The 27,024-nt window shown below is 51.1% G+C and overlaps 1 protein-coding gene across 1 annotated transcript in view; it reads right to left on the bottom strand.

Annotated features, from left to right (window-relative positions):
* Nucleotides 1–2,725: 2,725 nt before the first annotated feature.
* The window catches only part of ATP9B (ATPase phospholipid transporting 9B (putative)), a 106,085-nt gene continuing 81,786 nt past the window's right edge, over nucleotides 2,726–27,024 (bottom strand). Inside the window, exons 14-29 of the mRNA XM_049781795.1 lie at nucleotides 20,228–20,340; nucleotides 19,225–19,473; nucleotides 13,611–13,772; nucleotides 13,374–13,466; nucleotides 11,475–11,558; nucleotides 11,047–11,217; nucleotides 10,486–10,584; nucleotides 5,888–5,977; nucleotides 5,645–5,789; nucleotides 5,253–5,317; nucleotides 5,016–5,171; nucleotides 4,876–4,940; nucleotides 4,624–4,732; nucleotides 4,160–4,217; nucleotides 3,853–4,056; nucleotides 2,726–3,052 (exon numbers count right to left, since the gene is read on the bottom strand). Coding sequence (XP_049637752.1) covers nucleotides 2,916–3,052; nucleotides 3,853–4,056; nucleotides 4,160–4,217; nucleotides 4,624–4,732; nucleotides 4,876–4,940; nucleotides 5,016–5,171; nucleotides 5,253–5,317; nucleotides 5,645–5,789; nucleotides 5,888–5,977; nucleotides 10,486–10,584; nucleotides 11,047–11,217; nucleotides 11,475–11,558; nucleotides 13,374–13,466; nucleotides 13,611–13,772; nucleotides 19,225–19,473; nucleotides 20,228–20,340 — 2,000 coding nt within the window. The 3' untranslated portion in view covers nucleotides 2,726–2,915. The remainder of the gene's footprint in view (nucleotides 3,053–3,852; nucleotides 4,057–4,159; nucleotides 4,218–4,623; nucleotides 4,733–4,875; nucleotides 4,941–5,015; nucleotides 5,172–5,252; nucleotides 5,318–5,644; nucleotides 5,790–5,887; nucleotides 5,978–10,485; nucleotides 10,585–11,046; nucleotides 11,218–11,474; nucleotides 11,559–13,373; nucleotides 13,467–13,610; nucleotides 13,773–19,224; nucleotides 19,474–20,227; nucleotides 20,341–27,024) is intronic.

Below are 27,024 nucleotides of genomic sequence, written 5' to 3' on the forward strand. Positions count from 1 at the left end.
CATGGATGGGGTCACAGGGCTCAGTAGGGTAGCAGGACTGGGCTCTACTGGGGGCAAGGCTGTCCCAGGAGTCACCTCCCCTCCTGATGCTGGTCCACTTTGGGCTCCACTCACAACCCGTTTCTTCTCTTGCAACCCTGACACTGACAGGCCCAGGAGCTGCCTGGGGACCTCCCTCCCCTCTTGTGAACATGCAAGCATGAGCACTGTAGCCAAGCAGTGGTCCTGTGCCCAGTGAGTGTTCGGCAGTGGTTTTCACAAAACCAGCACCTAGCACCCAGGGCCAGTACCTAGTACCTAACCCCACATCTTGTCAGGACTGGGGGCCAGTACAGCTCAGGGCTGTGGAAGCATCATGTGGGCTGTCAGGAACCCCCAATTCTCTCCATGCCCAGCTCCCAGTGGCCCCTGGATGTGTGGGTGCTTCTGGGAACACCTGGCTGTCTGGCCAGGCTGTGGGTGTTGCAGTTGTGCTGATTTGGAAAACTGAAGCACATCTGAGTCCCTGAGCCTCGCCACCTTGTTTGCTCATTAGGGACCACAAATGGCTCTTCCGAGAAAAGAGAAACAATCAAAAACACATCGGGGGGTGACGCGTGAGCAGGACGTAATGGCCCATGTTCTTCCAGCACACATTGAAGTCAGGAGCCTGGAATCGTCTACACTGCAGTCACAGGGTCAGCTGGGTTACGAACCTCTGCCCCCAGGGTTCCATGAGGCCACAGAAAAGGCCCTAGAGGAGCCAAGTTCTGGGGCAGGTCTGAGGACAATGGGACACCTCACCTGGCCAGGGAGCACAGGTCCTGAGTACTGTACTCCTGTCAGAGCTGGGACTGCTGGACTCCTGTTAAAATTGGGACCTGATAATCCTTGTCACACTGGGGATTCCTGTCGGAGCATGGCCCGGAACTGTCAGAGCTGGGACCCTGAACTCCTGTCAGACTGGGACTCCTGTCACAGCAGATTCCTGTCAAACTTGGACTCCTGCCCCCCACCATCAGTCCCTCTGCAGGGTTGAGATGTATGTGTAGGGGCTCTGCTGGGGCCAGACCCAGGGTCCACCACTCCACTCACCCCTCTGTGGGGCATGCGTCCAGGTGGGGAGGCAGCTGGCATGGACTGAGGGGGATGAAGTGTCTGTGATCGATCATCCTCACAGGCTTCATTCACAGGTAAGTCGGTAATATGCCCTGCGTTCTGGGGCTTGCCCACACTTTGGCATGGGCTTTCTTTCTTTGGAGTTGGAAGGCAGGTGGGTGGCAGGCCTGAGTGCTCTTTGTGGGCAGCTGGTGCCCAGGCCCCAGAAGCTGCCTCCTTCCTGTCCTGTCTGGGTGCTGGAAGCCTGTGTGCAGGCAGTCCCAGGTCTTTCCTGTGTCTCTGCTGCTGTCAAAGCCCCCATGGGTGGTTGGGGAGCACCCGGGCCAGGCTGGGGGTGGAGCAGTGCAGTTGTGCCTGCAACCATGGACATGCTGAGGCCCTGCTGGCTTTGCTTGGCCGAGAGCGCCACCTGCTGGCAACTCACAGGTCCACACTGCCCAGTACCTGGTGACAAGGGTGGGTGCGTTAAAGGCAAAGGTCCAGGTCACATGCCACATGAATGAATACCTGCCGATGCCACCACCTCGGTCTCAGGGCAGCAAGCTAGGGGGGCCCAGGAGACAGTGGGAGGAGGAGGGTGCCATGGTCTCAGGGCAGCCTCAGGCCATGTGGCCTTAGGGTTAGCAAGTCTCCAAGGTGGGGCCCAGGGAAAATCAACCTCTGCTTCCTAGAGATGGGGCAAAGCTGTGAGGACCCATGGGGGCCATGAGGGACACGTGTGTGGGGTGGCTGTGGTGGCAGCCACTACTGATGTGACCTGGGCTCTTCCTGTACTCAGGATAATGAGGTTTGTCACTGGACAATATGACAGTGGAGGGGTCCAGCCTATCAAAACAGCCTTGCTCACCCCTTCTTGTGGCCTACCCAGGCTTTGAGGCACTGAACAGCGGAACAGAGGGCACAGGGTCCAGCTCAGGGTATCAAAGGGAGCAGGGCAGGCCACAAAATCTCTGCATTGCAGACACTGCCTACCCCTGCCACCCCCATTAGTGCTGCACTAGTGGTCCTGTCCAGGCTGACAACCCAGTGAGAAGGGGGAAAGGGTCAAGGCTGGCCTGTAAGCCTGGTTCTCCTCCCACTGGTCAGTCGATGCCTGAACTAACTCTGAGCATTGTCCCTGGGCCGCAGTTGCCATGGCCAGGGCCCAACCAAAAAAAAAAACCACTTACAGGGCCCAGGTACGATGCACAGCGACATCTTGTGGGCACCAAAGGAACTGCCACCTGGTCAGCAGCACCAGGGCCTAAAGACCCACTTCTGGTACCAGGGCCCCACACACCCTAGTCAGGCAGAAGCACCACCCAGACCACAGAGAAGATCCCGAGTGGGTGTAGTGGGTGTTGGTGTGTGTGAGTAGAAGGGGTGCATATCTGAGTGTGTGAGCAGTGTGTGGGAGTGAGGGAGGGGTGTGACATGCACATTGTGAGGGGTGTATGCGCATATGTGAGGTGTATGCAGAAGTATGTGTATGAGGGGTGTGTGTGTGTGTGTGGGCAGGTGAGGAGGCCTCAGGGTGTGGTGATTACAGGTGAGGCCGGCCCAGGCCCGATGTGTCTGGATGTGCTGGGCTGGCCTGTCACCTCATGCGGCCACAGTGCAAAACAGAATGACAGAAGGACCACGTGTCTTGGTGCTGGGACTTGACCTCCGTGTGGTGGGGACAGTCCCGATGGAGCACAGTTACTGGTTTATTTAAGCAGCTCAGGAGTGACCTAGGCCACAGCAGAGAGGCGCAGGAAGTGGCTGCAGTGACGTGTGCAGTCTGACAGGGCCTTTGGGCGCACAGAGCTCCCCAGAAGATGCCAGGGTGGCTGGGCCTAGGTGGAGAGCTTGGAGTAGCTGGGTGGGGACAGCTTCCGCTTGAGGTGCTTGAGGATGTAGAGCGGGAGGCAGCTGACCACGGTGATGGCAGATACTTTCCACAGGAACGTGGCTGTGGTGATGAAGGCAATGTCTGTGGGAGACATGGTGGCGTTCAGGGTGACCGGCCCGAGCAGAAGCCCTGGGTGCAGGGAGCCGACCCAGATCTGCTGGCCCAGGAGGGGTGCCCAAGCCACAGAGATGTGAGCAGGGGTGAGACGAGACCCCAGAAGCGCTGCCCTCCTGGCTCATGGCAGAGACGCCCAGTCAGGCCCAGATGCTGCCCTGATGGGCCCATGTCCCCAGGAACTTATGGATACAGCCTGACTCCAGGCACAGTTGAGACTGGGCAGGCCCTGCTCTGTGCTACAGGAGGAGTGGGCAGGGCTGTCCACCGCACCAATGGTGAGGGCTATGGGGCCTAGGGAAGACAGGTGTGGGTGGAAGTTGAGGCCTGTGGGTGTTTGTGCAGAGGGGCAAGAGATGTGGCTGGAGTGTTGGGAGTTGTCGGTGTGACTGAGGTGTGTGTGTGTGTGTGTGTGTGTGTGTGTGTGTGTGTGTGTGTGTGTGTGTGTGTGTATGAGAGAGAGTATGGAGTCATGCGACCACAGCGTGTGCAGCTGTGCGACTGAAGTGTGTATGGCATCATGATGTGTGTGTGTGTGTGTGTGTGTGTGTGTGTGTGTGTGTGTGTGTGGTGTTGGGTTTGGTGCTTGGGATATGCAGGGGAAGGTATAGGCCCCAGCTCTAGGAAGCTAGGGCAGGGCAGGGCCAAAAGGAGAATGCCAGGAAGGGAGGAGGATGGGGAGAAGCCCCAGACCCAGGGGCCCCTTCCAGTATCAGAGGTAGCGTGGGTGGGGGAGGAAGATGCAGCTGTGGCCACTGGGCACTCACCGAAGTACTCATTGAGGAAGGCGAGGGAGGCCACATAGCAGGCCAGGCTGAGGAGCTGGGCCAAGCCCATGAGCCAGTGCCAGGTGTGCAGTGTGAGTGCCACCATGATCAGCTCGGTGAGGATGAGGGCGGTGAACGAGATGGCCACCACATGCACGAACTCCCACTCGAACAGCAGCAGAGCGCCCAGGAGCAGGGCGCTGCCTAAGGGTGGAGGATGCTGGGTGCTATGGCCCAGGGCAGGGTGTAGGGCCGCCTGAGGGAACGTTGGGGCCCTGGAGAGGGGATGGGGCGGGGTGGGGATTACCTTGGTAGATGCTGATCAGAACCCACAGGAGGAAGGTCTTGAAGGACAAAGACCGGCCCTGGATGAGTGACAGTTGCAAGACTCGAACATGGCCCAGCCTCCCCAGAGGGCCCAGAACCCTGCCCACCCCCACGGTGAAGCTGTCCCCTCATGAGAGACAAGGCATCCAGCACAGAGGGGGCTTGTGGTAGGAAGGCACCGGTCAGGGTCTGTTGCAGATTCTGAGCAATCCTATGATTGCTCATCATCCTATGGAGGGCTGGGCATGCTCAGAAGCACTGACCAACAACTCCTGGATCTCAGTATCTCTGAGTGGGTAGCCAGGGGCTGACCTAGGCCCCAAACCAGAGGATTTGCAGAAACCTCAGCGGAACCTTGATTGAATCTTCCAAGTTTCCCAAAAGGGTTGGGGGAGTTTGATAGGACATATAGGACTGGGACAGGTGTGAGGTCAGGCAACGCACCTTGGTGAGGTCCTTGTAGAGCTCAGGGTACAGGATGGCTACCTCGGGCTTGACGTCCTGATCCAGGACCAGAGAGAAGACGGGGAACATGGTGTAGATAGTGGCGTACCTGCGAGAGCACACTGTGGGGCAATGGCAGTACCCCCAGGCTCCTGGGGATGGACTGGGAGGAGCCACTGAAGACCCAGGCAGAGTTCTAGAGCCACAGGGTGCACCCCTCCCCACCCCCCATGGCCTGCAGATGCCACTTACCCCACCATGAGGAAGCCCTGGTAGAGAGGGATGGAGGCAAAGTAGAAGATGGAAGAAAACACGGCCTGGGGAGACAGAGCAGGTGAATGTGCCTGCCATGTGCCCACCACATGCCCACCATTGCCTGGCCTATTGCCCACCTGCATGGTGGAGATGATGAGGCCTCGGTGCATGACGAACTGACCCAGTGCCGCCGAGCGCTTGTAGCTGTTGCGTCCGTGCACCATGAGTAGCCGGCCGATGTACTTGAACTGTGTGATGGAGAAGTCGGCCGCCAGCGATGCCTGCTTGCCCTCCTGTGGGGAACAAGGTCCCTCAGTGTGCCACAGTGGGACCTGCTGTGGAGGGTATGGGACAGAGCAGTGCCAGGCACGTACCTTGCCCTCGATGCCGATGCCGCAGTCGGCCGTCTGGATCATGCTCACGTCATTGCCACCATCACCTGGACATAAAGACAAGGGCTAGAAGCTGCTGCTTCTGCTGGCTCCTCAAGCTAATCTCGGTGTCTCCCAAGCAGAACCTGGTGGCTGGTGTGGGGTGACAGAACCTGGGACACATGCTGGATGTACACCAGAGGCCTGCGCCAGCCTTCTGTTTTGCCAGGAGGCTGAAGGGTTGGCACTGCTACAGTGGATGGGTCATGCCAGCATGGGCCAGATGTGAGCCCAGTCATGAGCCCAGATCCCTGAGACTCCAGGCCCCTCACCAATGTTGCCCATATGCCTTTCCAAATCTCTTCAATGGTGCCCCCAGACCCCCCATGTCTCACCAATGGCGCACGTGCGTTTGCCTGTGTGCTGCTGCAGCAGCTTGGCGATGTGGGCCTTCTGGGTGGGTGAGCAGCGGCAGCACACGACGGCCGGGCACTGGCAGGCCAGCTCTACAAACTCGTGTTCATAGTACTTGAGGCAGACCTGGGGGCAGGCAGGGATCAGTGCCTGCTGGGCACGAGTTGCCCAGGGGTGGCGAGGAGTGGTCAGGACATGGCAGCCTCCCCCCAGTCCCAACACACCTCCAAGGCATCCCCAGAGATGACAAGGGCGCAGTCCTGCCTGCGCCGGAAGGCATTCAGCTCCAGGTGGGCCTCTCCTCGGCTGCTGACCTGTGTCCCGGGAGACACAATGGTGTGATGTGGCCAACTTGGGCCCAGCAAGCCCTGATCTGGTATCAGAGGAACTGCTGGGACAGAGCCACAGGTTGACGTGCCTTGTCTGTGCTTGATGTCCCACCCCGCCAGGCAAGACAGCACCTTGAGTCAGTCAGATGGGAGAAACCAGACCAGGGACCCACCTTGTTTCCTATAACTTCTCTAGGGAGAGTGAGGTGTGTGCCTAATGGCTGGGCCTGTGGGTAGCACCATGGGGTCACTGGGAACCCACTGGCAGCCACGTGCCTAGCCACTGCTCCCCTCATGCCACCAGCCTTTCTATTAGTTCAAGAAAACAGGACTGACCTACTGGCTTAACGAATAAAATTTAGGTTGGAGTGATGGCACAGCCAATAGGGCACTTGAATTAACATAGCTGACCTGGGTTCCATCTCTGGCATCCCATATAGTCTTCCGAGCCAGCCAGGAGTAACTCTTGGGCATAGACCAGAGTAACCTCTCAAAATCAGTAATGGCCCCCAAACAAAATAAAACAAAAGAAAAATAAAAAAGAATAAAGTCTCAATTCTGAAATATGATTTGGCATACAAATTCCCAAAGCTAATATAGCATTTGACTTTGCTTGTTTGTTTTTGGGTCACACATGGCGGCACTCGGTTACTCCTGGTTTTCTTGGGTTATTTTTTGTGCTCAGAAATTGCTCCTGGCAGGCACAGGGGACCATATGGAATGCTAGGATTCGAACCACCACCGTCCTGAATTGGCTGTGTGCAAGGCCTTACCGCTGTGCTATTTCTCCGGCCTCATGGAATCTGACTATTTTTTTTTTGAATCTGACTATTTTTTAAAATAAATTTGTTTAGGGCCCGGAGAGATAGCACAGCGGTGTTTGCCTTGCAAGCAGCCGATCCAGAACCAAAGGTGGTTGGTTCGAATCCCGGTGTCCCATATGGTCCCCCGTGCCTGCCAGGAGCTATTTCTGAGCAGACAGCCAGGAGTAACCCCTGAGCACTGCCGGGTGTGGCCCAAAAACCAAAAAAAAAAAAAAAATTGTTTAAAGAAAATGCATCACATAGTTGACATAATTGATTATAATACATTTGTTTCAAGATGACCAAAAGCAAAGTTATTTAAAAAATAGAAAACAAAAAAACTAAAAAAAAAGAAGAGAAAGGAAAGATGAAAAAGTTCAGTAGCAAGTATATTTGTGAAATCACCAGTGAACTCAATAAAGCAACAGCACCAGGGTTAGTAAGCTCTTCTTCTTCTTCTTGTTTTTTTTTTTAAGGATAAGAGTTAAAGAAAAACAGTAAAAAAGATATGACAGTGGCAATTGTTGTTTGAATAGGCCCAGCAAAATATGGGGGAAATAGAAAGGAAAAGCCTTGGCCTAAATACAAGGAGATCTTATCCCTGAAGTACTCTGGCATAAGACCAACTCTGGGCTCCAGGCATACTAGGCTGTCCTACCCTTGTGTCATTCTCTGTGGTCCCAGTAAAATTTTTTTGCACAATCACTGTTGTTGGTATCAGGTTTCTGTAGAGATCCTGGTTTCTGTACATATCCTACATCAAAGTCAGGATGATGTGCAGCGTCCTCTGGTTTCACCTCACTATTAGAGGGCAATGGAGAGCCCTGCCCTGAAAGTAGGTTGTTGCTGTTGCTAAGTCATCTGGGTGTTAAAAGGACCCTCTTTAAAGTAAGTTGATGCAGGGCAGTGGTAGGGTCTTCCCTGATAGAGGTTTGCTTCCTAGTGATGTAGATAACCGTGGTTGTTTCTGTAGAAGGTATTCATGGTTCAGGGTGAATGGACAATGCCCGTTCTTCTGAGGTCTAAGCCAAGTCATTAAGACAATGTTCAGGGTGTAAGGCCCCACTGCATTATAAAATTTGTGTGTTTCTATCTCTATCAGATAAGAACTTACTTGAATATGTAATATTCCCATTTTAATGTGCCTATGCAAAAAAAGGAACAATGACATAAGGTATTACTGGTGTATATGGTGGCCAAACGAACACGTCCAACAATCTCCGTAACTTGGTTCTAACATGAACTCTAAACAGAGAGATTTTTCTACTAGAATTTATTGAACAGATCATAAAAATAAACAATGGGGGAATGTGACTATTTTTGAAGAAACTTTTCTGGGGCTGGAAAGAAATGATTTATTATAGAACTGACATAAATTAAAGTGGTTGTACTGTTAGACCACACATAGGCATCTCCATTAAAAGGGCGATTCAGGGGCTGGTGAAGTGGCGCTAGAGGTAAGGTGTCTGCTTTGCAAACGCTAGCCAAGGAAGGACTGCGGTTGGATCTCCCGGCGTCCCATATGGTCCCCCCAAGCCAGGGGCAATTTCTGAGTGCTTAACCAGGAGTAACTCCTGAGCATCAAATGGGTGTGGCCCGAAAAACAAAAACAAAAAGGGCGATTCAGTAGGCCTGCCAGATGCTGAATTTTCCTGATGCGGATAACTCGTTCACCCCAAGAAATGTTTAACCAGAAGGTCCGCTGTGGAAAATTTTACCCCTGCGTGGATCACTGGAAATATTTCTGAGATTTGGTTATGGTACTTAATAATTAATTCTCACTTCTGCTGATATTCATAGGCAAAATATAGTCTTGATAAAAAAATCAAATCAAAGACAATATTTTTCTCTTTTCTTCAAAGTGCCCTTACAGCCTCTGTTTCTGGGATGCAAGGGTGTAGCCAGAATGCAGAGTTGGGGCTATTGACTTTTCCCAGAAAACGAGGGCTATACCTTAGTAAATTTAGCTCTTTCTTTCACTTGATCTCAAAAATAATAGAGCCCATTCCAGTAAAAATAGAATTCCTAGATTTTGGGCCAGAGAAGATAGCATGGAGGTAAGGCATTTGCCTTGCATGAAGAAGGACGGTAGATTGAATCCCGGCATCCCATATGGTCCCCTGAGCCTGCTGGGGGCCATTTCTGAGTGTAGAGACAGGAGTAGCCCCTGAGCTGCTGCTAAAAGAATTTCTAGATTTTTTCTTACTTCTTACTACCCTTATTTTGCATCTGAAGTTAGTTTGCAAAGAGCTGCCTTGAGTTGTGACCTTCTCCTTTGTAACTCAGAATTCTTAGCTTACACCCATAGCTTGATGTTTATTGTTAAGATCTGCTTTGTAATTTTCAACATTCTTCTCAATACCTATTACTGGCTTTTTATCCCTTATATACTCCTAGCTTGGAGATTAAAATTTTGTAACACACTTGCCAAACGAGTTTCCCCATACATTCACTATGTGGTCTCATTTTCTTCATTTCTTCATATTTCGCCATCTGTGTATCTACTCTCTTCAAAGGGAACTAAGCCCTCTAATGCATCCAGACCCCAAGAGCCAGTCCACAAGATCTGGTGGACCAAAGTCAGCCTACAACATTGTGTAGTCAAATCTTTTTTTTCCTTGGTTTTTGGGTCACACCTGGCAGCGCTCAGGGGTTACTCCTAGCTCTATGCTCAGAAATCATCCCTGGAAGGCACAGGGTACCATCTGGGATTCGAACCACCGTCCTTCTGCATGAAAGGCAAACGCTTTACCTCCATGCTATCTCTCCGGCCCCAGTCAAAATCTTACACTCACCTGTAAATAGGTTTTATTGCGCAAGTTTTAATTTGCTATTTGAGAAGTCAATAAAAGGGAATTTGAAGTTTTATGAGTCATTGACAACTCAGTTGCAAATGGGAACTTACAGGGCCTCATTAGTGATTCTATATTTCTCAGTGGATGACCTTCAGGTGGTCCTTTTACAGAGGCCAGCTCTGGCTGGACATCAGGTCTGTTCCTCATCCACACTAAGAACAAGAATTGATTCTCTTGGGCCGGAACTCAGTGTGGCCAAAGCTCGTATGGACAGTAAGCAGTGAGACAATGTGCTTCAACATCTTGGAAGCCAATCTGGGTTGAATATTTTCCTTATTTTGATCTTGTTTTGGGACTATAACCGGTGGTGCTCAGGGCTTACTTTCCTTCTGGTTCTGCACTCAGGGACCATTCTTGGTGGGTTTTGGGACCGATAGGTGCTGGGCCTTGAACCTGGGTTGACAGAGGGCCTGAATTGCTCTGGCCCAGGGTGAAGCAGTGAACGTGGAAGCTACCTCACTGGGCCAACCATAACAGCTTGGCTCCCAGCTGTGAACCACTGCCTGGACCACCAATGAATGAGGCCTAGGCTGTGGCCACATCTGGTAATGCTCATGGACCTGTGAGGTGCTGGGGATCAAACTGGGGCCTCCAGCCCTTTGTGTAATTTCCATAGTTCTCAAAATCTAGCTTTACAAATGGAATGAAGAAGGCCCTTGAACATACTTCTGAAGTTAATGAGGCCTCTCCTGCTGGCCCTTGTAGGTGGGGCTGTGCTCTCGAGTCACTGGACTCCTAGAGACCTTTCCTGGTACTTCTCTGATGCAGCAGCTACAGTGAAATGCCCGGCCTGGGCACTGTGGCCCCACCACACACCCGCAGTAGGCAGACTTACTGGCCGGAAGATGTGGATGTCCTGTGACCGTGACACTAGGTGTGAGCTTTTGGCGATGCAGGTGGCCGTCTCGAGTTTGTCTCCTGTCAGCATCCAAATCTGGGAAAGAATCGAGATGAGAGAACCATGGAGGATGGGAGGACCTTCCTTCGAGCAGCTTGCACGGGGCAGACAGAGGAGGGAGCAACAGTACTACCCTGGGAGACAGAAGGTCTGTATATGAAGGGCAGGTGCTGGATCTAATGACAATCTAGCCACCGTGACAGCTGCAAGTGGTGACTGAATGTGGCGCGAATGACGATGGGCATACCATGATGTGATGGGTGCCAGACGCAGCCCTGGCCGTGCCCCTTGGTCTCTCAGTTTTTCTGGTATGCTGTGCCCTATTTTTAGTATTGTGGTCCAAGCCCCAGGCAGTGCCCCAAGTAGTGCTCTGAGACAAGCTGGGTGGCGTTGGTGCACATGGTCCTGCTCTGTAGGCCCCAGGGTTCTAGAGCTGGACCTCCTGCCCCCATAAAAGTATAGGGCAGATTCGCTAAGGGCCGAGCATGGGGGACTGACCTTGATTCCAGCATTCCGCAGCATCTCCAGGGTGGGCCGCACATCTGCCTGCAGCTGGTCTTCCACCCCCGTGAGGCACAGCAGCTCCATGTCCCGCTCCAGACTCTCCACCGCGGCCGCTACCCTCAGGGTCCTGTCGTGGAGGCTGAGCTTGGCCTGGGAGTAGCGGCTCTGGGGGGAGCGGAGCCGTGGACCACATGCACAGAGTCACACAGAGTCACATCGACTCATTGCCACCCTGTGTCCCACAGCCCAACCTGTGGCTCACTGCTAGGAGGCAGTCTGGCCCTGAGTCAACTTCCTGTGCACAGGATAACCAGCAGCCTCTGGGGTGACCAGGATGGCACGAGAAAGTGGCACTGAGCACCCACTTCCCCCAGAGGGTGGGTCCCCCAGTGGGTGCTGTGGGCAGGAAGGGCAGCGCTTACCTCAAAGTCCTGGTACTGCTCCTCTGTCAGCGGTCGCCGGGCCACCACCAGGGTGCGGAGACCTTCCCGCGCCATGTTTCCACACTGCAGGGAGAAGCCAGTTAGGTAGGCCCAGCCCACAGGACAATGCTGGGCCAAGAACAGGCCTGCAGGAGATGGTCCTCCATGTCCACCTGCAGACCATCCTCAGGGCTTCGGCACTCTCATCAGGAATAGCAGGAAGTGCAGGGTTTGAGCAAGGTGTTCAGGAAACGGGATGGGGGTAGGTAAGTGGAGGCCTGGCCTCAGACAAGCTCAGGGGCAGTCTGTTGTGATGGGTAGCAAGTTACACCTAGGGGACGTGGGCCCTTTTCTCCAAGTACTGCTCAGGGCCAGGCCTGCACTCTACTGGACACATGTTAGGACTCAGGCTTGTAGGGCTCTCCAGAGGCTCCTGGCACTGGACACCAGTACCGGGCAGGGCATTTGACAACTTTCAATGTGCAGCTCAGAGTTGTAGCATAGGCCTGAGGGAGGCCCAGCTCCCTTCCTGCCACCCCTGTGCTAGGACTGACTCGGTTCTCTGCCAGTCACATGGGGCCCAGGGGCATTATATGCCCACCTGGGCAAACCCTGTGTCCGGAGTCCCCACAGAGACCTATGAGAGGCCACTTCTCCGGCACAGCAACAGTGCTGGGTCTCTGGTCTCCCTCATGTCTGGGGATATGGAGACAGCTATGAATCAGCTTGGCCCTGACCTGTCCATACAGCGAGTGGGGTTGCCAGCAGCAACAGTGACACGGGGCAGTGTGGACACTTAAGACCCAGAGACACGAGGATTTTGATGGCGTTGTCTTTGTGCAGAACAATCTGATGTGATCTGCAGCTGGACATCTATCGACCTGACCTCATAGAGCTAAATAAATTAAGCAAGTATTTTATAATTAATTGTACATCATTATGACCAAAAGTAATTTTTATGGCATTTCCCTAGGTCTTCAGGGAGTTTAATTTATTCATGTCCCTGATTAAATTCAAGTGCCAGAAGGCATTATTGATTCTGATTGCCAATAGCACGGACAGTGGGTGGGCTCGTATTGACATGGGCCTGGCGCCAGTGAGTGGGAGTCTGAGCGTGGGGGACAGCCACAGAGCCATCATGCTGTGGTCATGGCTAGGGATGGTGAGACCAGCCCTTTGGCAGCCTGTGCCACCCACTAGCCTTGGGGTAGGGGGCGCCAGGTGACTGTCTCTCAGTCCCTGGGACTTCTCTGGGACCTGGGTGCACAGACACCAACTAAAATGGGTAATAGCTCCCAGGAAAAGGATGAATTCTCAGGGTCACACATCCTGAGTGTGCACTCTTCGCTGGGTCACCCCGAGCCCTGACACAGTTAACACCCCATTTTCCCTCCCCACAGGCAGGACTGCTCCCTCCCCACATATCTCATCTCCCACAACTCCTCTGTCCTTTCTCTTCTCACAATGCCGCCCGCCCTGTGGTCACCTCTGCAAGCTCGCACACCCACACCCTTGCATATGCGACATGATGTTCAAATGCATTCCATCCCCTCTCACCTCTACAATCTCTACTTCTCCCTTGCCACTCCCTATGCCCCCTAACCATTGTACACACACTTCGTACCACAGAATACTCTCCATCCATTCCCCTCCACACACTCTGCCCCCCTACCTGTGCTGCCAACATGATGCTCTCCTCCCTCACCCCTGCACATACAACATATCTGACAATGTTTGCTCTTGCTCCCCACATCCCATCCCCTCACCCCTGTGCACCCTCACCCACACATACTACAAAAGTTGTCCTCCCCCACTTACTCCCACACCCATCCCCTCACCCCTGTACTCCACCCCCACCTAGTTCCCCTCACCACTCACCACCCAAGGTGCTGCACCCACCTCTTCCTCCAGCCAGTCATTGTACTGCACGATGGTGGCCATGACAACATCTGCCCCCTTCACATAGAAGGTGATTTCCGCGGTGGCCTCATCCTGCAGAGGAGAGGGAGCTGGGCATGCCATTTGGCTCCCATTAGGCTGGCCCAGGCCCTCCCAAGCCTGGAAGGAAATCAAGTCCCGAGAGAACATGAACTCTTGTAAAGCTTGACCCAGGCCCTGCACATGCCCTACACGCACCCTGACGATGATGCCCATCCGCTTGCTCTCAGATGTGAAGGGGAACACCTGCAGCACACAGAAGGTCAGCACCTGGCCGCTGGGCGTCCGCAGCTGCATGGAGCTCAGGTCCCTGCTGACCAGCGTCAGGCCTACGCTCCGTGTCCACTGCACCAGGGCGACCTGAGGGTGGCCAGAAGACATGGGCAACTGTCGACTCAGAGCGGGACAGGCAGATCTTAGCCTATAGAGCTCACCTCAAGGCCTGACGTGGAGTACTGTGAGGAGGCAGTGTTGCCTGGTGTGTGGGACTACTGTGGTAGTGGGACTACTGTGGTGGGACTACTGAGGGGACAGTGTGGTCTGGTGTGTGGGGCTTGCTGCTTGAAATGGGGGGCCCCTGGCCTCTGTGGGTGTGGTGAGCTCCCAGAGCCCGGAGGAGTCATTGGTAGCCCCTGGGGCTGGTCCCCACCAGGTAGCTGGCCTGTGGTATGTATGTAAACCTACCTAGTCTGTCATGTCACCAGGAAGAGTCTGCAGGCCCAGTTGGACATACACAGCTCCAGCCACATCTGAGTGAGGTACTGTGTGGGTGTGTCAGGGGACCCTGTGAGGTGTAGGGGCCTGTGAAGTGTCAGTGGGCCCATGGGGTGTGTGGAGAATAGTCAGGGATGCTCGCCTGTCACCCCAGGCAACCAGGCAACCCCCTCTGCATGTTTCTGAGAAGATCGGAAGCTGCTTTCAGAGGAGTGATTTGGGAATTGGGACAGAATTTAAGGTGCAGCTGGCACGTGTCTCCTCATGTCAGATCTCCAGCACCTCAAGGTCCCCAAGCACTTCAGGTAAGGCCCAGTGACCTGTGTACTCCCACTGAACTCTCAGCCCCATTGGTGAGAACCAGTGTGGACACTTGCCCCGGAAGGAAAATGAAAGTGATCTGGGGTTTGAGGTGGGCAGTTCCATGAGGGTGTGTAAGAGGACACCCAGCTATCAACCCAAAACAAAGGCATTCCCCCATCTTCCTCTTTCCTTTATTATTTTTTATTTTTGTTTTTTATTTTTGGGTCACACCCGGCAGCACTCAGGGGCTACTCCTGGCTCTATGCTCAGAAATCGCCCTCGGCAGGCTACGGGGACCATATGGGATGCCAGGATTTGAACCACCATCCTTCTGTATGCAAGGCAAATGCCTTACCTCCATGCTACCTCTCCATCCCATTCCTCTTTCCTTTAAACGTATCTTTCCATTCTTGAAGGATGGGTACTGGTTTAATAAAGAAAGAGCAGCTTGGCTTTGGCTCATTCAGAGATGCCTCAAAACACCAACTGAGGGGTCGGAGATATAGCATAGTGGTGTTTGCCTTGCAAGCAGCCAACCCAGGACCTAAGGTGGTTGGTTCGAATCCCGGCATCCCATATGGTCCCCCGTGCCTGCCAGGAACTATTTCTGAGCAGGGAGCCAGGAGTAACCCCTGAGCACCGCTGGGAGTGGCCCAAAAACCAAACAAAAACAAAAACAAAAACAAAAAAACCCAAAAAAAACAAAAAACAAACAAACAAAAAACACCAACTAACTCCATGACTCTCTTCGGACTGGCTTGGTTTATTAATCTTTTGCTGCTATCCAGCTTCTTCAGACTTATTCACTTGGGGGTAGAAATATGGTGTGTGGGGTAATCTCACAACTCTGGGATATATTTTACAAGGGTGGAGCTGAGCTGCAGCTGAACGCTGCACACAATTGTGGATGTGCTGAACACAGTGTGGGTGAGACTGGAGCAGCTGAGGGCAAAGGGATGGCAAGAGGAGTGGGGGCAGCCGCAGGCCAACAACAGACAAGAGGATGTGGGTAATGGTGTGTCTTGGCCTTCAGGGAGCAGATTCAGCCTTTGGCTCCACCCTGGCCCAAGGGCAGCTGCAGGGGAAGAGATGGAGCTCAGCCCTTAGCTCAGCCCCTAACTCAGAGCCAAGGAATAAGGCAAACCCTGACCTCAACTTCTGCACACCAGAGACCCCACTGACCAGTCATGACAAACAGGGTCAAAGGCTGGAAAATAATCCTTCAGGCAAACAGTTTTCTTCATAAAGATGCCAGAATAGGGCTAGAGCAATGGTACCACAGACAGGGTACTTGCCTACCACATGGTAGACTGGGGTTTGATCCTCGCATCCTATATCGTCTCCCAGCCCCACCAGGAATAATCCCTGAGCCAGACTTGTCTCAGACCCTTTAAAAACAGGTGCAGGGTGGGTACTACAGAATGGTCAATACATGACGGAAGGACCATCAGAACACGTACAGCAACTGCTAACAGACTGGAGGAAAGTTCTTTTCTTCTTCTTCTTCAGGCCACACCTGTTTGATGCTCAGGGGTTACTCCTGGCCAAGTACTCAGAAATTGCCCCTGGCTTGGGGGGACCATATGGGACGCCGGGGGATCGAACCACGGTCCTTCCTTGGCTAGTGTTTGCAAGGCAGACACTTACCTCTAACGCCACCTCGCTGGCCCCAGGAAAGTTCTTGATAACAACATGAAACAGTCCCCCGCTCCCAACAGATCAAAGAGGCCAAAATTAATAGGAAACATCGGTCTTGAGGGAGGCATGACAGAGACAGGCCTTGAAGGGGATAAGCAAGGCTTGCTGCCCTCAAGGTCAGGCACATATTGTTCTGTGGGACACACAGTACTTTCTCTAGGATGGACCACAAGCTGCTCAGACACAAAGGGCCCATGACAGCCCAAGCACAGAAACGATGTCAAGCATCTTTGCAGATGACTGAGCTTTAAAACAGGAAGTATCCACAAACCACATGGGATGCATGTGATGCATCAAATGCTGGAAAACTCAACAGCTTCCAGAAGAATGGGAGGTCATTGTTAGATAAACCCTGATTTTACCCAAAATAAAGGCAGTTCCCCAACTTCCTCTTTTCTTTTTTTTTAATTAAAAATTTTTTTGGGGGGGCCACACCCTGTGATGCTCAGGGATTACTCCTGGCTCAGAGCTCAGAAATCGCTCCTGGCTTGGGGGACCATATGGAATGCCAAGAGATTGAATCCCAGTCCGTCCTATGTCAGAGACATGCAAGGCAAACGTCCTACTGCTGTGTCACTGCTCTGGTTCTCCTCTTTTCACCTATCCCTTGGATATGTAAATGTTCACCTAGACTGAAGTAGCTTGATATAGGTACTTTTGTCAATCACTCAAACCACCCCCTTCCTGGTTGGTGAATAAAGAGGTTTCAGTTTTGGCTGGTGCAGAGAGAAACCACGAGGTGAGAAGCCAACCTGATCCCATGATTCTCAGACTGGCTTGGTTTAATAAGTCTTCGCTTGAGTAATTAATACATAAATTTATTTATAAATTAGTAAGTTAATAACCCTGCTTCAGAGATGTTCACCCAGAGTTGGAAATACTGTATGTGGGTGATTTCTACAAGACAGAAAGTAAAAGGAGGACTCAAAATATTTCTAGAACTCAGGGCTAGAGTGGTGGCGCTAGCAGTAAGGCGTCTGCCTTGCAAGTGCTAACCTAGGAAAGACCAAGGTTCGATCCCCTGGCGTCCCATATGGTCCCCCAAGCCAGGAGCGATTTCTGAGCACATAGCCAGGAGTAACCCCTGAGTGTCAATGGGTGTGGCCCAAAAACAAAAAACAAAACAAATAAACAAAATAGAACACATGAAAATGAAGATGTGTTTCTAGAATTTATGGACACAGCAAAATTGTTTCTAAAGGGACATTCATAGTAATGCATGTGCCTCAGGAAACACACCTCAAGTGCCGGGGACAACAACAACAAAGTAAGCACTAGTGGGGAATAATAAAATTCAGAGTGGAAATCGATGAAACGAAAACCAAACAGCAAAGATCAACCACTTATCAAGAGCCAATTTCCAGAGGAGCAAACAAGACCACAAAGTGTGTCTTAGCTAGGCTCGCCTAGAAGAGCCAAGTGCTAGTAAGTCAAGCTAGAAATAAGGAAAGGAGGTTACAACAGATTCTGAGAAATTACCTGAGAGTCTCATGAATAACTTTAGGTCACAAAACTGGAACACCCAGAAAAAGACCTCTGAGCTCCCAGCTGCAGGAGGAGGAAAAACAGTAGCAGTGATCAACAGGCCCGACCTTCAGAGAAGACACCTACAGCCCTCGCAGATACCCACAGCCCCCAACCTTCAGAGAAGACACCAGTCCCCAACCTTCAGCACCGCAGCAGGGGTGCTGGCAGGAGTCTGAGTAGGCGCAGGCAAGAGCCAGGGTGAGTCACAGTGGGGAGGGAATTAGGCCTGTCCTGGTCTGAGTGTTCCCGAGATACACTGCGATCACGCCACACACGACAGTCCTACAATTTAGAGCAGAGATACGTGGAGATGACAGAATTACATGGAGGCGAGGTTGGCTTGTGGACCAGCGGGCGACTGCCACGCAAGTCTCCAGGCTGGCACCGCACAGTGCCACAAATGTCTGCTTCAACAATGGCCCACGCATGAGACATGATAAACTGCACAGCCTGAGGGTGACTGTCTGCATGCGGAGGAGGGGCACAGCCAGGCACAACCAAGGAGCTATGTGATCGGGGACTCACTGGTGCAGGGAGGGTAATTCTAGCCCAGGACGCACAGCTGCCCATGGCAGAGACCACTGTGTAGATTCCAGGTAACAATGACCCCACAAAAGGACACAGTGCATCTCCTCGCTCAGTGTCTCCATGGTTTTGGCTTTTTTTGTTTGTTTGTTTTTGGGCCTCACCAGCAGAGCTCAGGGGTTACTCCAACTCTGTGCTTAGGAGTCACTTCTGGCAGGCTTGGGGAACCAAATGGCATGCCAGGGATTGAACCTGGTTCAGCTGTGTGCAATGCAAAAGCCCTCCCTGCTATGCTATGGCTCCAGCCCTTCTCTGTGGACTTTGAGGCCCAACACTGGAACTGTTTCCTTCCCGGTGATGCTGGAATAGCCGGAACATGGTCCAGGCAGAGATTCTTGAGGCAGAACCAGTGTGAGGCTTGGGAACCCTTCATGGCCAAGGGGCATGACCTGGCTACCTGGTCTCACTCCCTGGCATGTGGCAACCATCCAAGCTGGCAGAGGGGTACCTGCCACTCCTCCTACTGGAATCTCAGCACCACCTACAGTGGCCACTCAGCCATTTCTTAGATGGTGCCTAGTCTCTGACTTCTTCTAGAAGCTTCTGGGGCTTTCTTGGGATACAGTCTGAGGTCTCTAGCCTGTTGGCCTCCTGTGGGGCTGAGGTCCTTAATGCTGCTCCCAGGGCCTGCGGAGGAGCTGCCCAGTGCCCAGGGAGCTCAGGAGGGTTAATCAGAAGCCCCTGAGCATGTAGGACGCCCCACCCCACCCTGGTCTGGGTGGAAAGGGGCGGGTCTGTCTCCTTCCTTCTCCCAGGACTTTGCCTTTACTACATGGACTCTAGGGCCTCGACAGGAGCCTCCTGCATATTCATCCACAGCTGAATGTGTTGGTATAGCAAAGGCCTCTGAGATGAGACCACTGACTGGACACAGCAGAGACTTACATTCCTGTCTGGCCTTAGTGGGGACTGGCACTGCCTGGACAGGGGCAGCACACAGAGGGATGACCCAGGCCCCCTGTTGTGCGGCCCAGCGCCCACTCACCTCATCAGGGCTGGAGGCCTGGTAGATGCAGTTCTCAATGCTCAGGTCCTGGTCAGCCTCGGGGCTCTCCGTCTCCCCAGCCACCCTGACCCGAGCCTCGTACACGGGAGTGACATTGTGACACAGCGCGATGGCCTTGACCGCCTCGTGCACGCGGCTGCTCACACTCTTCCTCATCTTGGGGGCAGAGGGTGGGGCCCGTCTGGGGGCCAGGGAGTCAGTGTCATTCGTGGCAGTCTGGGGCTGCACCTGCAAGGGATGTGGGCAATGGGCAGAAGCTGGTCCATGGCCAGTCCCTGCAGGATAGGCTGGACCACTGAGAGGTGCAGGGAAAAGCCCAGCTGAGAGCCTGCGGGAGGTGGATGTCATTGCATGTGTACCTAGGATGCTGCAATTCCTCTGTACGCTATGGTCCTTGGTCACTCCTGTCACTTCCCAAGAGGGTGATGGCCACTTCCATGCGCTGCTGGATTATTTAAAAACTCTGACCGAATGCAACAGGTTGGAGGGAGATGCTTGGCACCTTGCCTCACCCACCTAGCAGCCCACGGTTGGTGCAGCGGTCTGGTCCAGGGACACCTTGACCATGCACAGTCCTGGGGCTGCGTCCTGGTAGCCTCAGCTGTTTGACTTGGGCGATTCACCCATGTGGGGCAGAAATGGGAGGGCCCCCACTGGACTGTGGAACATCTTAGTCCCTGCACTAACCACTCAGGCAGCCTACCTTTCCAATGGTACCTCATCTAACAAGTAATCTGACCACCTCACTGCAGGTGCTTTGGTGGGGAAAGTCAGGGCATGGTAAGAGGGAGCGACCATCAGAAAACATGTCGTCATACAAAGGGGCATCTTTTCTAGTGAAATAGCAGAGTTGGAGCTACTGAAGCTGCATTTGCTCTAAGGTAAGGACACCTGAGCAGGTGTCTGGTGGAGGTGTCTTGGGCCAGGGCTGACCTGAGGGCAAGAGTGTGCAGAAACATGTGTCTCATGGGCCAGGGCTCACCTGCGAGTACGCGTGTGCTACGTGGCTCTGGATCTCATCCATGGTGTCTGGCCCGTATGACACAGTGCCCAGATGCAGCCGTTTAAAGACCATTTCATTCTGGGTGAGGGTACCTAGGAGAGAGTGACATGGTCAGTGATGTGGCAGTCAGCAGGCTCTGCTCACACACACATACACACACCACACATGTACACAGGATTAGACACACAAATGGGTATCATGTTCACACAAAGCACATATTCACAAGCTGGGACACATTCACACACATGTGCACATGCAAACATGACCTGATACATATTCACAGCCCCACACGTGTATACACATGCACACACAGAGCTGGCAGCCACTGTCCCCTGCTCACTGAGCTGACCAGTCTCCGTTGCAGGACCAGCCCCTCTTCAAGGACTCGGGAACCAAGATTCTAGTCACTGTGTGGGCCCTGTCCTGGCAGAGCTCTGTTATGGAGCAACCAGTGGATCCGGGGACAGGGACCATGGGCGATACGTGGGCACTGAGGGTACAGCAACTGGCGTCAAAGCTGGAGACTGTGGCACTAGCGTACTGACTGATCGAAACTGTAACAGATGTAGAGAAATAAGGGATATTTAACTTTTATGTCCTTATTGGGCTCAGCAACGCAACTGGAGAAATTCTTTTGGACGACTTCTCTAAGATGCTGGAGAGGGAAAGCAGCTGGGCTGGGTGGGGCCTGATGGCCAGATAGAGGCTGGCAGCCCCCATTTCTGCTCCAGCAATGCTGCTGGCCCTGGAGAAGGTGAGCCTCACGTGGATCTGGCACCTGGGCCCCTCCCAAGGTGCCTTCACTGAGGACACGCCCCTGTCACCATCTGCCTGGGCCACAAGGATCTGGCCGAGGAAGGGTGCTGGGCAGGGCTACAACTCTCCAACTGTCCACAGTAGAGGACACTCAGCTCACATCACACACCTCAGGAGCTGCTCCCAGATCCCCACGTCCAGCCCAGATCCTACTGCCCCCAGTTACCTGACACCCCAGATCCTGAAGCCCCCAGTCATCCTGACACCTTGACACCCCCAGGCAGCCTAAAACCCCAGACCCTGAAGCCCCCAGTCACCCTTGACATCCCCAATTCCTGCTGCCCCATCTTCATCTTTGCGTTAGTGAAGATGCAGAAAAACAAAGATGTTTCCTACAGCAAAGACTAGTGTGCCCAGACGTGTGTTTCTTCCAGACAAGGGGCCAGGAGGGAACCCAGGATGGCCGCTGTGAGGTGCTGAACCATCAGCCACCAGAAACCACAAGACAGAGTAGGCCAGTGGTCGACACCTGTGGCTTGAGAGCCACATCCGGCTCTTTACACTTTTAATTTGGCTCTTCTGTGTGCTGGGCAGCCGCTCCAGGAGTCAGGACTCTGCTCTTAGCCTCTGTTAGTGCGCGTCCCATGTGCAGCCCTGGTGGACGGCTCCAAGAGTGTAAGATGATACCCAGTATCATCCCCAAACAAAGGTGTTCCCCCAAAGTCATCCTTTCTTAAACCTCTTCCTTTGATATGTAAAAGCCCACTGAATATGTACTTTTGTCTCTCTCTCTTGACCTGAAGCCTCCTGTCATTGGGAATTGGTTTTAATAAAGAAAAAGGTGTTCTAGCTTTTTGGGCTTGAAGCAGAGTACAAGGTAAAAGGCCATGGCTCCATGCTCATCCTTTCCTGGCTAGCTTGGTTTATTATTTCTTTCCTGCTACCCTGCTTCTTCAGACCAGGTTGGGTGGGGTTTAGAAATACAGTGCCTGGAGTGATCTTAAAACACATATTTTATTTTGTACAGAGTGGGCATCTTCCATTAAGGAATTCTCAACACAGAGTTTTTTTTTTTCCCATGGATTCTCATGTTCAGAGTACTCATGATTAAAGTTGTGTCCTTAAATGCTGTTTTTCATATTGATTATGACTTTCTGCATAATATAAGTGCCAATCAGAAATTTTTTGCAAGAGTGGAAGCATTTCAATATCTCCTTCTCAGACACAGCTATCCCAGAATCAGATTCTCTTTTGAACACATCCATCTTATGTCTCACTGTAAAAACTACGTGTGAAACTCCCCTGCAGAGAAATATTAAGTTCATAGAGAAAATGAACAATGTCTGCCAAATACACAAGCTTAGCTACCCATTCCTTGTCCAACTGGGGCTGTACAAAGTCAGAGTTCTGCTCTCACAGAACTACACTTCTTCTTCCCTCTTGCCAACATGGCGAGAGAGCACCCTTCCCCTGAACAGCCACTTCACTTCCTCATGGAGAAGATGCTAGTAGTGGGCATCCATACTCTCACCCAGGGTGGTGAATAGCCTGGATTTGATCACAATTGTGAATTTCACAAATTATCTTTACTGTGTCATCTGTCACAGTGTTTAGTTCAGCAGGGAGTTTTTTGAGTTCAGTCTATCATACAATGAGTGGATACAATGTACAGGTGTGCAACTTCTGTTTTTTGTGAGTACACAAAAACACTGAGCCATACACAGTGCATCATCTGTACATACATAAACACATCAGATTATTATTCTGAGTGAAATGAGTCAGAAGGAGAGGTGCAGATACAGAATAATCATTTGTGACATATAATAATAATAAATGGCAATATGGTAATAATATCTAGAGAAAATAGGAATGAGGGACAGGAGGACTAGTCCATGACAGGTAGCTTGCCATAAAAAGTGGTGAGATCAGTTAGAATACAGAAAGGTACATTATGACATTGATAGTTGGAACTTATCACTCTGGACAAGAACTGGATGTTGAAAATGAATAAGTGACATGCATGGTACCCTTTAATTAATAATACTGCAAACCACAGTGCCATAAAGGAAATTTTGCAAACCTCAGTGTCTTAAAGGAAAAGAGAGAAAAAAGCAAAATGCCTGCCCCTGACATAGGCAGAGGAGGGTGAAGGGGAAGGAAACAAGGGACATTGGTGGTGGGGAAAGTGCACTGGTGAAGGGTGGTGTATGTTCTATGATTGAAACCCAAGTATGAGTAATTTTGTAACAAATATGCTTAAATAAAAAATTTTTTTAAAAATGTTGCAGGTACTCTATCATAATTTCTTTATGATATGATATCATATGCCTTTAACAAAGTGTTTTTTTTTTAAAAAAGTGTTTTTGGTTTTGTGTGTATTTTAGTTTGGTTTCTTGCAGCACACACTAAAGTATCAATAGATTTTTTTTTTTCCTTTCAGTGAAATCACTACTTTTCTCTGGAACACTGTTCTTGCTTTTAAAGATTCTTAAAAGATTTTTCTCTTTTACCTGTTTCATCTCCATATTGTAGGGTTTCAAATTTTCAGCACATTTGGGTTATCATGAGGAAACATTTTGAAATGTTTTGCTTCCTTATTATCAGAAATCAAAGCATTTTTCCTTGAGAAGGGTGTTCACTATCCAGAATTAACAAATGATCAGTGGATTCAAAAACTGTATTTCATGGTGGATGTTAATTCACATCTAAATCAGCTTAATCATAAACTACAAGGGAAAGGAAACATAGTTTTTCGATGTTAGAAGTTATTTCATTTGAAAACAAATTATCTGTTTTTGCTCAAGATTTTGACAGAGAAACTATGATTCACTTTCCAAGTCTGTTGAAACATCCATCAAGAAAATAATTCTGATATTGACATTACCTATTTTAAAACAGCACTTTTAAATATGAGGGAAGCTTTTCTCAAGAGGTTTCAGGATTTCAGAAACAGCAAAGCAATGTTGGCCTTTGTTAAAAAACCTTTGGATGCCACTGTAACGGAATTAAATTTTTCTCCCTTTAAAATCGACATTGGCAACTTTGAAATGCAATTGATGGGTTTAAAAAAACAAAGAACTGTGGAGCTCAAAATTTGAATGTCTTTGTGCTAATTTAGAAAGACTGGAGAAACACAAATGTGAACTTAGTTCACAGCACAAGTGGTCTGCTTTGAAAGACCTGGAGAAGGAAAATATGTTGATTTTTAACACCTAGAATAGTATTCCTGACTCATATAATCAACTAAAAACGCTAGCTTTTGCTGTTCTTTCCTTGTTCGGGTCTACATATTTATGCAAACAATCATTTTCAAGCATGAATCTTATTAAGAATAAATTGAAAAATCATCTCATGATGAGAACCTGGAATCGTGCCTAAAATTAAAAACAACAACATACAAACCTGACTTACTCAAACTATCCAAGGAAATGCAAGGCCAATGTTCACATTAGTGTTTGTGACTTTGTTAGTCATTGTCAGATGTAATTTTCTCTACATTGTAACGCAAATTTTACAGAATTTAATGTTATTGATAAATAATATTGTTCTAAAGTTTTATTAGTTGTGTTATTTGTATCCTCCCAACCTATGTGGATACTTGCATGCAGAATATTCTAAATAAAAAACTTATTAAAACTAAAAACAGTGGGCCCGGAGATATAGCACAGCGGCGTTTGCCTTGTAAGCAGCCGATCCAGAACCAAAGGTGATTGGTTCGAATCCCGGTGTCCCATATGGTCCCCCGTGCCTGCCAGGAGCTATTTCTGAGCAGACAGCCAGGAGTAACCCCTGAGCAACGCCGGGTATGGCCCAAAAAACAAAAACAAAAAAACCCTAAAAACAGTGTACCATCCTATATATTCTCTCCAGCTCTCAGGGCTGGAGAGATAGCATGGAGGTAAGGCGTTTGCCTCTCATGCAGAAGGTTGGTGGTTCGAATCCCGGCATCCCATATGGTCCCATGTGCGCCTGCCAGGAACAATTTCTAAACATAGAGCCAGGAGTAACCCCTGAGCGCTGCCGGGTGTGACCCAAAAATCAAAAAACAAAAAAAAAAAAGTGGCTCTCAAAATAAATTTCAATCATGGTTTTGGCGAGATTTGGCTCAGTTGAAAAAAAAGGTTGCCGACCACTGGACTAGGCAATGCCTGAACTAGGGTCACAGGCCACTTGGTGGTCTTTTCTTTAAGCATTACTAAGGTTCTGCATCAACTGAGTCAGGGGCCCCATGAGTCAGAGGCCACAGGAGGAGGAGGGAGCCGGGGGAGCTCGCAGCAAAAATGCCAGCATGCAGGTCGGAGGGAGCTCGGAAAAAGAGGTGTGAGAGTGCCTTCAACCTCTGTGGCCTCACTCTTCCCTGGCATCTCCCTTCTGCCTGTGACCTGGCATACTGGGAGGGCTGTCCGTGTTTGGGAGGACAAAGCCCACTGCACCAGGTCCCTTCTCTTCTGTGGGTGGCTGTCCCAAGCTAGACCCTGCCAGGATCACAGAATGCTCCTGCAAGCGGCAAGGCTATCCACAGGACACTGGAGAGGGAGTCTTTCTCCTAACAGGGGTGCCTGTCCTGGGAGGACAGGGGTGGTTTTTCCATGCGCCCAAGCAGTGTGAGTGACACATGGTGAAGATAGGCCCAAATGTGCTATGTGAGTGGCCCTTTCAGTCATGGTTGCCACAGGCCAATAACAACGCCCAAGCGACAGGGTGAGTGCACCACTGCGAACAGGCACATCTCAAGTTATGTCTGGTTCACTGTGACAATGGCTGCTGATGCCATGACGGGGGAGTGGGCGCCATCCTCACATTGTCCCCAACATGGCCACTGTTGGATGCCACCAAGGGGGCAACACTGTCCCGGCTGACTGGCCCTGCAGCATGTGTAACGTCAGGTGGTGTCTGTGGCAGTGTGTGGTGCTCCTGGCGGCTAACAGCTGTTTCCTCCTGTGGGGCGGCAGATGTGTCACTAGAGACATCATTCATCCTGGATCTACTGGAAATGGGGCCTCCAATCAGGCCTAATTCTGCCTCCCTGTCTTCTTGGCCTTGAGTACTGACTCAGGCAATTATGGGGGTTCTCCTTCTGCTTGGCTGGGGCAAGTAACAGGCACCATGACAGGGGCCACAGGTGGGCCAGGCCTCATCTTTCTGCCTACAGCTGTGCCAGAATCCCTGTCAATTGCCTCAGCAGAGACCTGGCCACTTCGAGGGGCTCAGAGTCAGGGTCTTGGCAGCCGAGTACGGCCAGGTTGTGTGACAGCTAGGGCCTGCCACACCAAAGGGGATGACAGACACCCATCATCAAGGAGCTAGGGGACACTCTCTGAGGGCAGGACACAGCAGAGTATGTGGACATGCAGGACAGATAGCGAGGCATTTTTGTTTGTTTATTTATTTATTTATTTATTTATTTATTTATTTATTTATTTATTTATTTATTTATTTTTGGTTTTTGGGTCACACCTGGTGGTGCTCAAGGGTTACTCCTGGCTGTCTGCTCAGAAATAGCTCCTGACAGGCACTGGGGACCACATGGGACACCGGGATTCGAACCAACCACCTTTGGTCCAGGATCGGCTGCTTGCAAGGCAAACGCCGCTGTGCTATCTCTCCGGGCCCCGAGGCATTTTCAATATTACTTAATGTGATCCACATACTGGACATCATTCCTACTGAAATACAGATGATATTTTCCAAGGAAACAGAACAATCTAAAAATTGGTTCTTGAAATCTTAAATGGCCAAATCAGGATGTTTTGAGAATGATTAGAGGAAAGAGGAAAAAGCAAAGGCACCAACCGTGGCTCCCAACTGTGCCCAAGCTAAAGGAGCCCAGGTGGTGGCACTGGAACTAAGCTATGAGGCACACAGTCCACGGCACAGACACACAGAGATGAGCTCACACGGGTGCAAGTCAGTCCAGACAAGAAGCCAGGGCATAGCGAGCAAGGGGCTACTCTCCTGGGCTCCTTTATTATTTGGGTGGCTTCGGGATGAGTCTTCAAGGTGTCTATTTATTGTCATGC

Source organism: Suncus etruscus, chromosome 10, assembly GCF_024139225.1.
Source record: "Suncus etruscus isolate mSunEtr1 chromosome 10, mSunEtr1.pri.cur, whole genome shotgun sequence".
Lineage (NCBI taxonomy): Eukaryota > Metazoa > Chordata > Mammalia > Eulipotyphla > Soricidae > Suncus > Suncus etruscus.